The sequence below is a fragment of the Geotrypetes seraphini genome, chromosome 9 (genome assembly GCF_902459505.1).
Source record: "Geotrypetes seraphini chromosome 9, aGeoSer1.1, whole genome shotgun sequence".
NCBI lineage: Eukaryota > Metazoa > Chordata > Amphibia > Gymnophiona > Dermophiidae > Geotrypetes > Geotrypetes seraphini.
In genome coordinates, this window is record NC_047092.1 from 4,051,505 (window position 1) to 4,063,814 (window position 12,310).

The following is a 12,310-nucleotide window of genomic DNA, read 5'->3' on the forward strand; positions in this document are numbered from 1 at the left end:
AAGAGACAAAACCTTTGCAGCACTAGGTCAAGCCTACAGCCCTCTAGACACTCTGTTCTTTTGGTGTGCAGTTTAAGATCTAGCCTTCTGGTGCTTTTTTGCCAAGTGCTTCAGACGTCATGAAGATTACCAGACTTTTTATCAAAATAAGAGTTACTTATTTTTTGAACCCAAACAGCTGTTGGAATTTATTGAATTGAGAGAAGGAAGAGAAATTGTGGCCGGTAATATTTAGCTTGCTATACCAGCAGTAGGTAACTCAGAGTTATGCCACTTCTTAGTATTTTGTACTACTTTATTTGAAATATTTCCTGTCGACCTCCTTATAAATTGTGGACTAAATATCCAATAATTAGTTATTTTTCCTGATTTTATGAATTCACAAGTATGTTATATTGATCTATTCAAGTTGTATGTATTTCGCTTGATGAAATCTGAAAATTGTAGAAAAATAAATAATAATAAAAAGGATACCAAACTTTCAGAAGCTTTAACATCACTCCTCACTTTGCTGCATTTGATAGAGAAGCAGATGCGGGTACAGCAGACTAATGTACCCAGTGATTCTCAACCCTATCCTGGAGACCCCCCAGCCAGTTGGATTTTCAAGATATCCCTAATGAATATGCATGAGAGAGATTTGCATATAATGGAAGTGACAGGTATGCAAATCTCTCTCATGCATATTCATTAGGGATATCTTGAAAACCCAACTGGCTGGGGGGTCCCCAGGACAGGGTTGAGAACCACTGTGTTAAGCAAAGCATGATTCCCTATGCAGTAAACTAGGGGTTCTCAACCCAGTCCTTGAGACACACCTAGCCAGTCAGGTTTTCAGGATATCCACAATGAATATGCAGGAGGTAAAATTTGCATGCACTACCTCCACTGTTTGTAAATCTCTTTTATATAGAAGCATTGAAAAATGAAACCTCTCTACTATCCCCTCCTCTCTTAGAGATCCAACATACTTGTCCCAAGCTTTCTTGAATTCAGATACACTTCATGTCCACCACCTCAACCGAGAGACCATTCCAAGCATTCACCACCCTTTCCATGAAAAACTATTTTCTGAGGTTGCTTTTTAGTCCAGCTCTTTCACCTTCATCCTATGCCCCCTCATTCCAGTTTTTCCTTTCAATTGAAAGACTCGCCTCATGTGCATTTATGCCACGTAAGTATTAAACATCTATCTCATCCCCCCTCTCCAGCCTTTCCTCCAAAGCATACAGATTGAGATCTTTGTCCTCATTTGCTTTCTGACAAAGACCACTGATCATTTTAGTAGCCATCCATCTTTTGAAGCTGGTCTCCAGAATTGTACACAGAGACTTTTTCCACTGGTCACTTCCAATTTGTAGAATTGCAAACTGCATTGAGAGTGACTTTGCAAGAGAGAACTGCAGGTGTTCCCTCATTTATAATAATGAAGAAGGCCTGTTTTAAGTGAGAGGGCATTCTCTGTGGCCATATTACTACTCTTGATAAACTGCTTAGAGGTGTTAAGAAGATGATGAATTACTTTTATTTTTGACAGCTACCAATGTTTGTTTTCCATTTTGGGTGCTGTTTTAATGTTTCTGTGTAGTGTGTATTGTTCACAAAGATAAGAAGATCAAAACTGGAAAAATTATGACAGATTAAGTTATAACTTTTATATATTCGGTATGCCATATATATAAAATGGAGCGCACAATAGCAACACAGAAAGGTTATTTTGGTAAATTTCTGAAGATTTGGAGACCATTAGCAGATTTTTGTAATGATTAATAACATTTTCCCATAATAAGAGATTTGGTAAGTGGGGATGTGGGTGGGTATTATTTTATTTACTTTACAATATGTATGAATTAATGTATTTTTAAGTATTAGGTTATAGTTTCTGAAATATGAAGGGAAGGCTTGGGGGGAGTTATTTTATTTATATTTGTCATACATATTAAATGATTTATATATTATCTAAAACATTATAAAAATATGAATATAAATATGATATATTGTACTTAAAGTATTCATGAAGGAAAATCAAGTGTGTGTTTATAAGATTATATGTATTTTTCTGATATACTTGTTGTAATATGAAAAAATGAATAAAGAAAAGTTATATATAGAAGATCAAAACAGTAATAAAGCCTTGATTGCTTTATTGCTAAAGTTAGGATAACTACTGCATAAAGAGATCTAAACTAAAATTATTTGCCGTTGGTCCGAACCAACACATTAAAGAATGATGCTTGTCTGGGCAGTTGTATCCTTGCGCATTGTGTATGCGACGTACATGTCATCTGTGCTAGTGTATACTTATGAAGGGAATTTTTAAAAATAAAGTAAAATTCTGGAATCTGTGTCTCTTTGAGGGACATTGTCCTAAACTAAACTTTATCATCCAGCATTCCTTGTCCAGGCTATTTAGAAGTAACTTAGTTGTAACCATTGACAAATTATTCTACTGATCAGATATAATAACACATGTATAGAACATATAGAAGGGGTAGGGAGGGAAAACTATTGTAATATTAATATGATATAAAATTCTGATAAAGGGTTTATTTAATTCACATTGTAAGAACATTTAATAATAATTTCAAGTGTTTTTGCATAATTGAATGTATTACATGTATTTCACTTGATGTAAGAATTTAAAAAACGAATAAAAAATATTTATTAAAAAAAAAAAAGTAACTTAGTGAAACCAAACTATTCTTTCTTCACAGATGAAAACCACATTGAAGATCTCTTTGATTCCCACTTCATGACACTAAAGCACAAAATTCCAAGTCAGCAGCCTGTGAACACAGCAGGACCACCCACTCATGTGTTACCTGGAAACTGCCAGGAAGACGATGCTCAAAGGAGAAAATTCTATAATGAAAGCATACTACCTCTCTCCTTGGGGCTAGATTATGTGGACTGCGAGGAATCCAATGATGAGGACGAGGAGTCATGTGAGCAAATTACAGGAGAGCTATCGCAGATTCTAGTCTGCAAGTCAGAAACAGTGACAGAAAATCCAAATCCTGGCCCAGCTTCCAGAGAGAGAAGCAATAAGTCGGCGGGGGTTGGTGATGCTGGTATTCCACAGTGGGAAGCCTTTTTCAGGAACGATGATACCTCAGAAATAGAGGCAGGAGAATCTCAGTCTCCAAACCTGTTCAGCGATTCTGATGGGGATTCGACCCACATTTCCTCGCTGAATTCTTCTCAGTCCACTCACATATCTGAGCATGGAAGTCAGTCGTGGGATAGCCAGGGGGATACAATACTGCTCTCTTCTCAGGAAAGAAAAGCTGCTGAACTCGGCTTCTTAACCAAAGGTGGTGGCGCAACAGGTCACCTTCCCACTGACAGTCACAGGGATTCCCAAAACTGGAAGGTTTTGGAACAGAATGAGCCTCTTCCAGCAACCACAGACACTAACATGAAGAAAGACCATCTGAAAAGTTTAACAGATGCTATGGCTAACCCATACAAACCCTCTAAAGGAAATCACAGGAGCCGTAGCTCAAGTGAAGAGAAAGCAGTGGCTTTAAGCGCTTTAGGAAAAGTGGACTCTCAGGGCTCCTCTGACTTTGAGATCCCATCCACGCCTGAGGCAGAGCAACCCAAGCCGCACAAGCTCCAGTGTTTGTACGAGAAGCTGTCGACAGGCGAAACTTTACTCATTCAGAAAAGCCAGCTATCATAAGGGACAGGAAAACCAATGCTCTGAACCCTCACAGGTCTCTTCAGATCTCTAGGAAAATGAGTGCATCGGTTCACTACCTCCAAAGCCTTTTTGCTAGAACTCAACTTAATGCACTAAAAGCCTATTACCTCTTAAACAGGTTCTTTTGTTAAATAAAATACAAATCTAGGTTTTGAGCTCAGCATTGTAAATTGTAGTATGAGAAAACCATCTAAACTGATCTTCCACGCTGGTCACTGGAAGCTTTTGTGTCACAAATGGTCGTAATGGACTGTCCTATTAACTCCCTTCTTGGAGTCTTCCAGGCAATGACTGTAGTACCAGAAAAACATTTTCTTAAGTGTATATTGATCTAAGCTGATATTAAATTTTATTTACTGTATAATGTTATATTGCCGTTATCATTTGACTTTAGTTCCTAAATTCTTCTCAGTCCAGATCATTCTGTGTGGCTTAGGAATAAGCATTAATCAGATATTGCATATGCTATTGGCTGTGGAACAGAAGCTAGAGGCATATAGCCTTGGGTATATGGGGGGGGGGGGGGTTGTATGTGAAATAATAAGTTTGTTTTTTTTAAAGCTTTTACTTTGTAGTAAATCCCTGGTAGCTGTTGGTACCATTTCTGTGCACTTTCTCAACACTGGTCTTATTTAATCATGTTATGGAGCAAAGTAGAGATGATGGATTAAAGCAAAGAGCTGCATACCTCAGTAGAAAGTCTGCTGTGAAGTATCTATACTTGTATGACAATTCAAACAAAACAGAAAGTGACAATGTAATTTTGTACTGAATATTTAAAAATAACCGTGCTGGCAAATGGCGTTTGTTATAGTTGTCTCATACTGAAAAAGTATTTTTATGATGTTTGTATTACATAAGGCTACGGTCTCTGTATAGTAAGGTTTGAGCTGCATTTGCTTTTCATTCTGCTATCTTGTCTAAGTTTATCAAGTTTGCTGCGGTGAATTGAAGTTCTATTAAACATGTCATGTGACTCAGTCACAAATATGGCTTTTGATTACATTACATCAGTGATTTCTATTCCGTCAATTCCTTGCAGTTCAAGGCGGATTGCATCAAAATTAACAAGAATTACATTAAAAGTTTGCAGGAACAGCATAAGTGATGTCATAATATTTCTTAAGGTAATGAATGTTGGGTAAAGAGTTACCAAAGGGATCTGAGTTCCTATTGCCTTGATGAGGAAGGGTTTTTTATTTGCGTGTTCAAATATTTTTATTGTTTTCCATCATTTATCACGAGAATAAATAACAAAAACAGAACATGAGAAACTTTGCAGTGTCTTGACAGTAATAAACTTGATTTGTTCTGAGAGGGTAAACAATGATGGCAACCTGTTCATATTTAGACGTCACATGGACTAAGTTCTAGAACTCATTAAAATGCAGAATGAGCTCCATAGTTTTTAAGAACAACTCTGCCAGAGGTTAGAATAATAAAATAGTAGCTGAGCTATGAGGTACCTGTTTGTCTTTTGCAAGACCGAATATAGAAACAGAAAGGCAGATAAAGACGAAGGAGAAATTAGGTTCTTACTTGCTAATTTTCTTTCTTTTAGTCCCTTCAAACAGGCACAGAACGGAGGGGTATACGCTCCTCTGCCAGCCCAGCAGGTGGAGACAGACATAATGACTTTTGGCAGTAGTACAAGTGGACTGTGCAGTCCCATCTACAAGCAGTCTAACAGAGCCAAGCAGAAACTAACTTGGCTGAAAACATTCCAACTCCACTCACATGGAGAAGACAAGGAAATGCCCAAAGCGGACATGTAAACACTGTTGGATACTGATTAGAACACAAAAACCTCTGAAAACGTCCCCACTGTTTGCCAGCTAAACCAGACGAACCAAATGCCGCTGCTCTTATTATATGAAACGAACAAGATCCGTTTCTTGGTCCCGAAATCGTCCTGCACACACTCTCATCTATTCAGACGTCTGGAGGCAATTCCCCTTAGAAAGAAAGAATACGCAGGCAGTGTCCTAAAGGGATTGCCTATATTTTATTAGTACATCCAGCTTTTATATCTTTCAGTGGTAACCAACACAGAAAAAGGGGGTTGGACAAGAAAGACAGGGGGGGGGAAGCCCACTGCCAGAGTGTGAAACGGATCCCTGGACACTGCCACCTGAAGCCAACAAGGATTCCCCTTCACGGCAGCCAGTACACCGCAAGTACAGGCCGGCCACATCAACCACACGTCTGGAGCACAATGAGTACTTTTTCCCTTTAAAAGTTCCCATTGCGCAATACGCAACCAAGCTCGAAGAAAAGTACTGCTGGTTAACAATACAAATCACTTACACTCAATGGAAGGTTTCCCTTCACACCAGCACTGCCTCAGGATTTTATTTTTTTAACAGACTCCACTGACTCTCTAAGCCAGTGGTTCCCAACCCTGTCCTGGAGGACCATCAGGTCAGTCGGGCTTTCAGGATAGCCCTAATGAATATGCATGAGAGAGATCAGCATATCATGGAGGTGCCAGGCATGCAAATCTGCTCCATGCATATTCATTAGGGCAATCCTGAAAACCCGTCTGGCCAGGTGGTCCTCCAGGACAGGGTTGGGAACCACTGCTCTAAGCCATATGCTTTGCCAGTACCAGGGGCAAGGATTACAGCTGAGGCACTGCTACAGAAAAAAATTTCAGGGAGGTGGCCTGTCAAGTGTGATATTCCTGAGATCGGACAGACCCCAGAATGGATACCCCCAATGCAACTAATCAACTTCCAACAGCCCTACACTAAACCAGGGAAGACTGTAACAGCTTACCACCACCTGCTGGAAACTTAAGAGCAGACCGAGTGTATTAGGGATGGCACAGCCCATTTATACTACAGCCAAATGTTGGTCTCAGTCTACACCTGCTGGTCATGTTGATCTGTGCCAGTCTGGAGCGACACTGAAGAAAAAGCAATGTTACTTACCATAACAGTTGTTATCCAGGGACAGCAGGCAGCTATTCTCACTAGTGGGTGATGTCATCCGACAGAGCCCCGATACGGACATCTCGCAAGCATGTCTTGCTTGAAGAAACTCAGAAGTTTCGAGATGCCCACACCGCGCATGCGCCAGTGCCTTCCCGACCGATGGTCCGGGCGTGTCTCCTCAGTTCAGGTAGCTAGCAGAGAAGCCAACCCAGGGGAGGTGGGTGGGACGTGAGAATAGTTGCCTGCTGTCCCTGGATAACAACTGTTACGGTAAGTAACATTGCTTTATCCCAGGACAAGCAGGCAGGTATTCTCACTAGTGGGTGACCTCCAAGCTAACCTCAATGGGATGGAGGGAGAGTTGGCAACTTAGGAGAACAAATTTTGTAACACAGTTTGGCCAAACTGCCCATCCCGTCTGGAGAAAGTATCCAGACAATAATGAGAGGTGAACGTATGAACCGAGGACCAAGTGGCAACCCTACAAATCTCCACAATCGGTGTCGATCTGAGGAAGGCTACAGAGGCTGCCATTGCTCTGACCCTATGGACTGTGACCCTACAGCGAAGGGGTAATCTAGCCTGAGCATAGCAGAAAGAGATACAAGCCGCCATCCAGTTGGAGATGGTGCGCTTCGATACAGGTCGTCCCACCTTGTTTGGATCAAAGGAGACGAAAAGTTGAGGAGCAGTTCTGTGTGGTTTGGTGCGATCCAAGTAGAAAGCCAAAGCACGTTTACAGTCCAGAGTGTGAAGAGCTGATTCTCCAGGATGAGAATGAGGCTTTGGAAAGAACACTGGAAGCACAATGGATTGGTTGAGGTGAAATTCAGAGACCACTTTAGGCAGGAATTTCGGGTGAGTGCAGAGGACCACCTTGTCATGATGGAATACTGTGAAAGGTGGGTTCGCCACCAAGGCCTGAAGCTCACTGACCCTGCGAGCAGATGTGAGGGCCACCAGAAAAACCACTTTCCAAGTGAGAAAATTTAGTGGAGCCTTACGCAGAGGCTCAAAAGGAGGATTCATAAGCTGAGAAAGGACAACATTTAGATCCCAAACCACTGGAGGCGATTTGAGAGGAGGATTGACATGAAAAAGTCCTTTCATAAATCTGGAAACCACAGGATGAGAAGAGAGAGGTTTCCCTTGTAGAGGCTAATGGAAAGCCGCAATAGCACTCAGGTGGACTCGTATAGATGTCGACTTGACTGAGACAGATGTAAAAGATAGTCCAAAACAGAGGATAGGGAGGCTCGCTGAGGCTCCTTAGAATTAGAAATACACCATGAAGAAAATCTAGTCCATTTTTGGGAGTAGCATTGACGAGTAGCAGGCTTCCTGGAAGCCTCCAAGACATCCCTCACCGCCTGGGAAAACTGGTGCGGAGTTACGTTGAGAGGAACCAAGCTGTCAGGTGGAGAGACTGCAGGTTGGGATGAAGCAGAGACCCCTGATGCTGAGTAAGCAGTGAAGGAAACACTGGAAGTAGGTACGGTTCCCTGCTGCTGAGTTGAAGTAGAAGGGAGAACCAAGGTTGCCTGGGCCACCGAGGAGCTATCAGAATCATGGTGGCATGTTCGGACTTCAGCTTGACCAGAGTCTTTTGAATGATAGGGAATGGCGGAAACGCATACAGAAAGCGATTCCCCCAATCCAGCAGAAAAGCATCTGCCTCGAGGCGATGAGGAGCGTAGATCCTGGAGCAAAACTGAGGCAGTTTGAAATTGTGGGGAGCCGCAAAGAGGTCTATCTGAGGCGTTCCCCACTGAGCAAAGATCTGATTAAGGGGCTTGGAATGGAGTGTCCATTTGTGAGGCTGGAGAAGACCACTCAGTTTGTCCGCCAAGACATTGTCCCTCCCCTGAATGTAGACAGCTTTGAGGAAGGCGTTGTGGCGAACCGCCCAATCCCAGACTCTGAGAGCTTCCTGGCAGATGGAGGCCGAGCCCGTGCCCCCCTGCTTGTTGACATAATACATGGCGACCTGATTGTCAGTGCGAATGAGGACCACCATGTCGTGAAGCAGATGTTGAAAAGCTTGACGAGCATTGAAGATGGCTCTGAGCTCCAGAAGATTGATTTGATGGAGTCGGTCCGCACAGGTCCAGAATCCCTGAGTGCGAAGCCCATCCAGATGCGCTCCCCAGGCATAGGTCGAGGAATCGGTTGTGAGAACCTTCTGGTGGGGAGGAGAATGAAACAGCAAACCTCTGGATAGATTCGAAGAGGTCATCCACCAGAGTAGAGACTGCCGAAGAGCAGGAGTGACTGTGATGTGTCGAGTCAACGGATCCGACACCTGAGTCCACTGAGATGCCAGGGTCCACTGAGGAATTCTGAGGTGGAGTCTGGCAAACGGCGTCACATGAACTGTAGAGGCCATGTGGCCCAGGAGGACCATCATGTGTCTCGCTGAGATGGTCTGGCGAGAAGACACAGACTGGCAGAGATGAAGAAGAGCATCCATGCGCTGAGGAGGAAGGAATGCTCTGAGACGTACGGTATCCAGGACAGCCCCGATGAAGGGAAGAGACTGGGTCGGCTGTAGATGAGACTTGGGAAAGTTGATCTCGAATCCCAAACTCTGTAGGAACAGAATCGTTGACAGGGTCGCCGAGATGACCCCTGAGGCCGAGGGAGCCTTGATCAGCCAGTCGTCGAGGTAAGGGAATACCTGAAGACCCTGGTTCCGGAGTGCAGCGGCCACCACTACCAGACACTTTGTGAAGACTCTGGGAGACGAAGACAGACTGAATGGAAGCACTCGATACTGCAGATGCATGTCCCACCCGAAATCTGAGGAATCTGCGAGAGGCCGGATGAATGGGAATGTGAGTGTAGGCCTCCTTGAGATCCAGAGAGCATAACCAGTCGTTCTGCTCGAGGAGGGGGTAGAGAGAAGCAAGGGTCAGCATGCGAAACCTCTCTTTGACTAGGAATTTGTTGAGGACCCTGAGGTCCAAAATGGGTCGCAGGTCGCCCGTCTTCTTTGGAACAAGGAAGTACCGGGAATAAAATCCCTGGTTCAGTTGGTCCGTCGGGACCGGCTCCACGGCACGAAGCCGGAGCAAAGCCTGAGCTTCCTGAAGAAGAAGGGCGGTCTGAGTCAAGTTGGAAGGATACTCTCTTGGAGGGTGGTCCGGAGGGACCCGGTGGAAATGAAGAGAGTATCCTTCCTTGATGATAGTAAGGACCCAGAGGTCGGTTGTTATGGCCTCCCAGCGATGATAAAAATGATGGAGGCGCCCTCCGATGGGAAAAACAGGGGGAGGCAGAACGAGGTTGGTTATGCCCTCGACGAGACAGTCAAAAAGGCTGAGTGGTCTTAGGGACAGCAGGCGACTGAGACTTAGGCTGACCCTTCTGGGGAGGCTGTCGCTTCGCCGGTTGCCTCGCAGGTGGAGTTTGCCTCGGCTGATAACGCCGCTGATAAATCAACGGCGGGCGAGAAGGTCGAGACTACTGAGGCTTAGGCTTCGGCCGAAGGATAGATTGGAAGGACTTTTCGTGGTCAGACAACTTCTTCGTGACAATCTCGATGGATTCGTCAAAAAGATCCGCCCCAGCACACGGGACGTTCGCCAGGCGGTCCTGAAGATTCGGGTCCATATCAATGGTCCGCAACCAGGCCAACCGGCGCATCGCCACCGAGCAGGCCGCCGCTCGGGCTGAGAGCTCGAACGCATCATAGGCAGATTGCATTAACTGAAGCCGAAGTTGGGACAGCGAAGCAACCACTTCCTCAAACTCAAACCTAGCCTGGGACTCGATGAATGGTGTGAACTTCCGAAGCACAGGTAGAAAAAATTCCAAGTAGGCTGCAAAGTGGAAATTGTAATTCAGGACTCGAGACGTCATCATCGAATTCTGATAGATGCGTCGACCAAACTTATCCATGGTTCTGCCCTCGCGGCCCGGAGGCACTGAAGCATAGACCTGGCCAGGATGAGACCGCTTGGGTGAGGATTCGACCAGGAGGGACTGGTGAGAAAGCTGAGGACCCTCGAAGCCTTTATGATGCACCGTGCGGTACCGCGCATCCAATTTGCCAGGGACCGCAGGGATAGAGTAAGGAGACTCGAAACATTGCATGAAGGTCTGGTCGAGGAGCTTGTGCAGGGGAAGCCGCTAGGACTCTGCCGGAGGACGAGGCAAGTGCATGGTATCGAGGTACTCCTTGGAATATCGAGACCCAGCATTGAGAGTAATGTCCATGTCATCTGCCATCTGCCTGAGGAACGATGAAAAGGACAGTTGGTCCGCCGTCGCCGGTATGCGAGACGGACTAGAAGAAGAAGAGGCTTCAGGCTCCAGAGAGGCCTGCGAGCAACAGGACGAGTAGAAAACCTCGGGGTCCTCGAACTCCGGGCCCGGAGGAGGAGACCCAGTCGAAGCAGCATACCCCAACCGAGGCAATTTCTTCTGAGGCGAGACGGTCGAGTGCCGAGAGGAATGCTTCGAAGAATGTCTGGATCGATGCCCCTCTCGATGCCTGGAAGGGGATCGAGCCCGTCTGTGAGAAACTGGGTCAGACGCCTCCAAGGAGCAGATCGGACTCGATGCCGTCGATCGCAGAGGCGGAAGAGTCGGCGCCTCCCTCGACGACGCCCAGGCTTGATAGGGGGTTCGGAAGAACTCGTCCTGCTTCCTGCTATGCCCAGGACTGGGTGGCCCCGAAGGTGGACGCCACACTGAGTCATGGGGCGGAGTAATCGGTTCCAAGGGAGGCAGATCACTAAACGAGGCTTTCCTCGAGGGGATGGGCTCCAAGGGAGGCATATCACTAAGGGAGGCCCTCCTCGAGGGAATCGGTTCTAAAGGAGGCACAGCACTAACGGAGGACCTCCTCGAGGACCCGGACACCGCTCGCCGCTCCTCCTCGCCGAGCAACAAGGTCGTGCGGCGAGGAGGAGAAGGGGGCGGTCCGCCCCTCGAAGCCGAAGCTGGGAGGCCACCCTGGATGGTGGCAATCAGCCAAGGCCCCATGGTCTGCATGAGCTCCACGAACTGAGCCTCCAGAAGGGACCGCAACGAAGCTGATATGGAGGGATCCGCACCAAAAGGGGGCCCTTCCGCACGGTCTCCGCGCTCCTTCGGTGCTGCGTGCTTCTGCTTGCCAGTCTTCGGCACCTTGAGCACCACCGGTGGAACTGTAGGGGTCGATACCTGCTCCGAGGAGACGGAGGAAGGCGCCGAAGCCGGGGCCGAAACCGGTGTGAACGATGCCGGTTTCAGGAGGCCCGAAGCAGCCGGGGAGGCAGAGGGCTTCGCTGAAGGAGTCGAAGCACCCGTCAATGTCGATGTCGAAGCTGCAGGATCCGATGAAGCTTCCATCTTGAACATGGACTCCCACAGCAGACAGCGGCGCTTAAACACTCTCGCCGTCAGAGTGGAGCAAGTCAGGTTCCCTACTTGCGGCACAATTTCGGGAAGTGATCCGGTCCCAGACACTGTAAGCAGCGTCGATGAGGGTCCGTGAGTGAAATCGCGCGCTGGCACTTGCTACACTTTTTAAAACCGGTAATCGGCCGGAACATAGGCCGGAAAAGCTCTGCCGCAAGGTCGAAGGCGCGGGGCCCCAGCCACGCGGCCGACCCGGTATCGGAAGGAAAATTTTTTTTTTTTTTTTTTTTGAAAAAAGAAATCAAAGAAAGAAATAAATGCA

The 12,310-nt window shown here is 46.2% G+C and overlaps 1 protein-coding gene across 3 annotated transcripts in view; it reads left to right on the top strand.

Moving 5' to 3' along the window:
• The window catches only part of DCLRE1C (DNA cross-link repair 1C), a 29,349-nt gene extending 25,282 nt beyond the window's left edge, over positions 1-4,067 (top strand). For all 3 annotated transcript variants that reach the window (XM_033958720.1, XM_033958719.1, XM_033958718.1), the window contains one exon: positions 2,715-4,067. In XM_033958720.1, coding sequence (XP_033814611.1) covers positions 2,715-3,685 — 971 coding nt within the window. In that variant the 3' untranslated portion in view covers positions 3,686-4,067. The remainder of the gene's footprint in view (positions 1-2,714) is intronic.
• Positions 4,068-12,310: the final 8,243 nt, after the last annotated feature.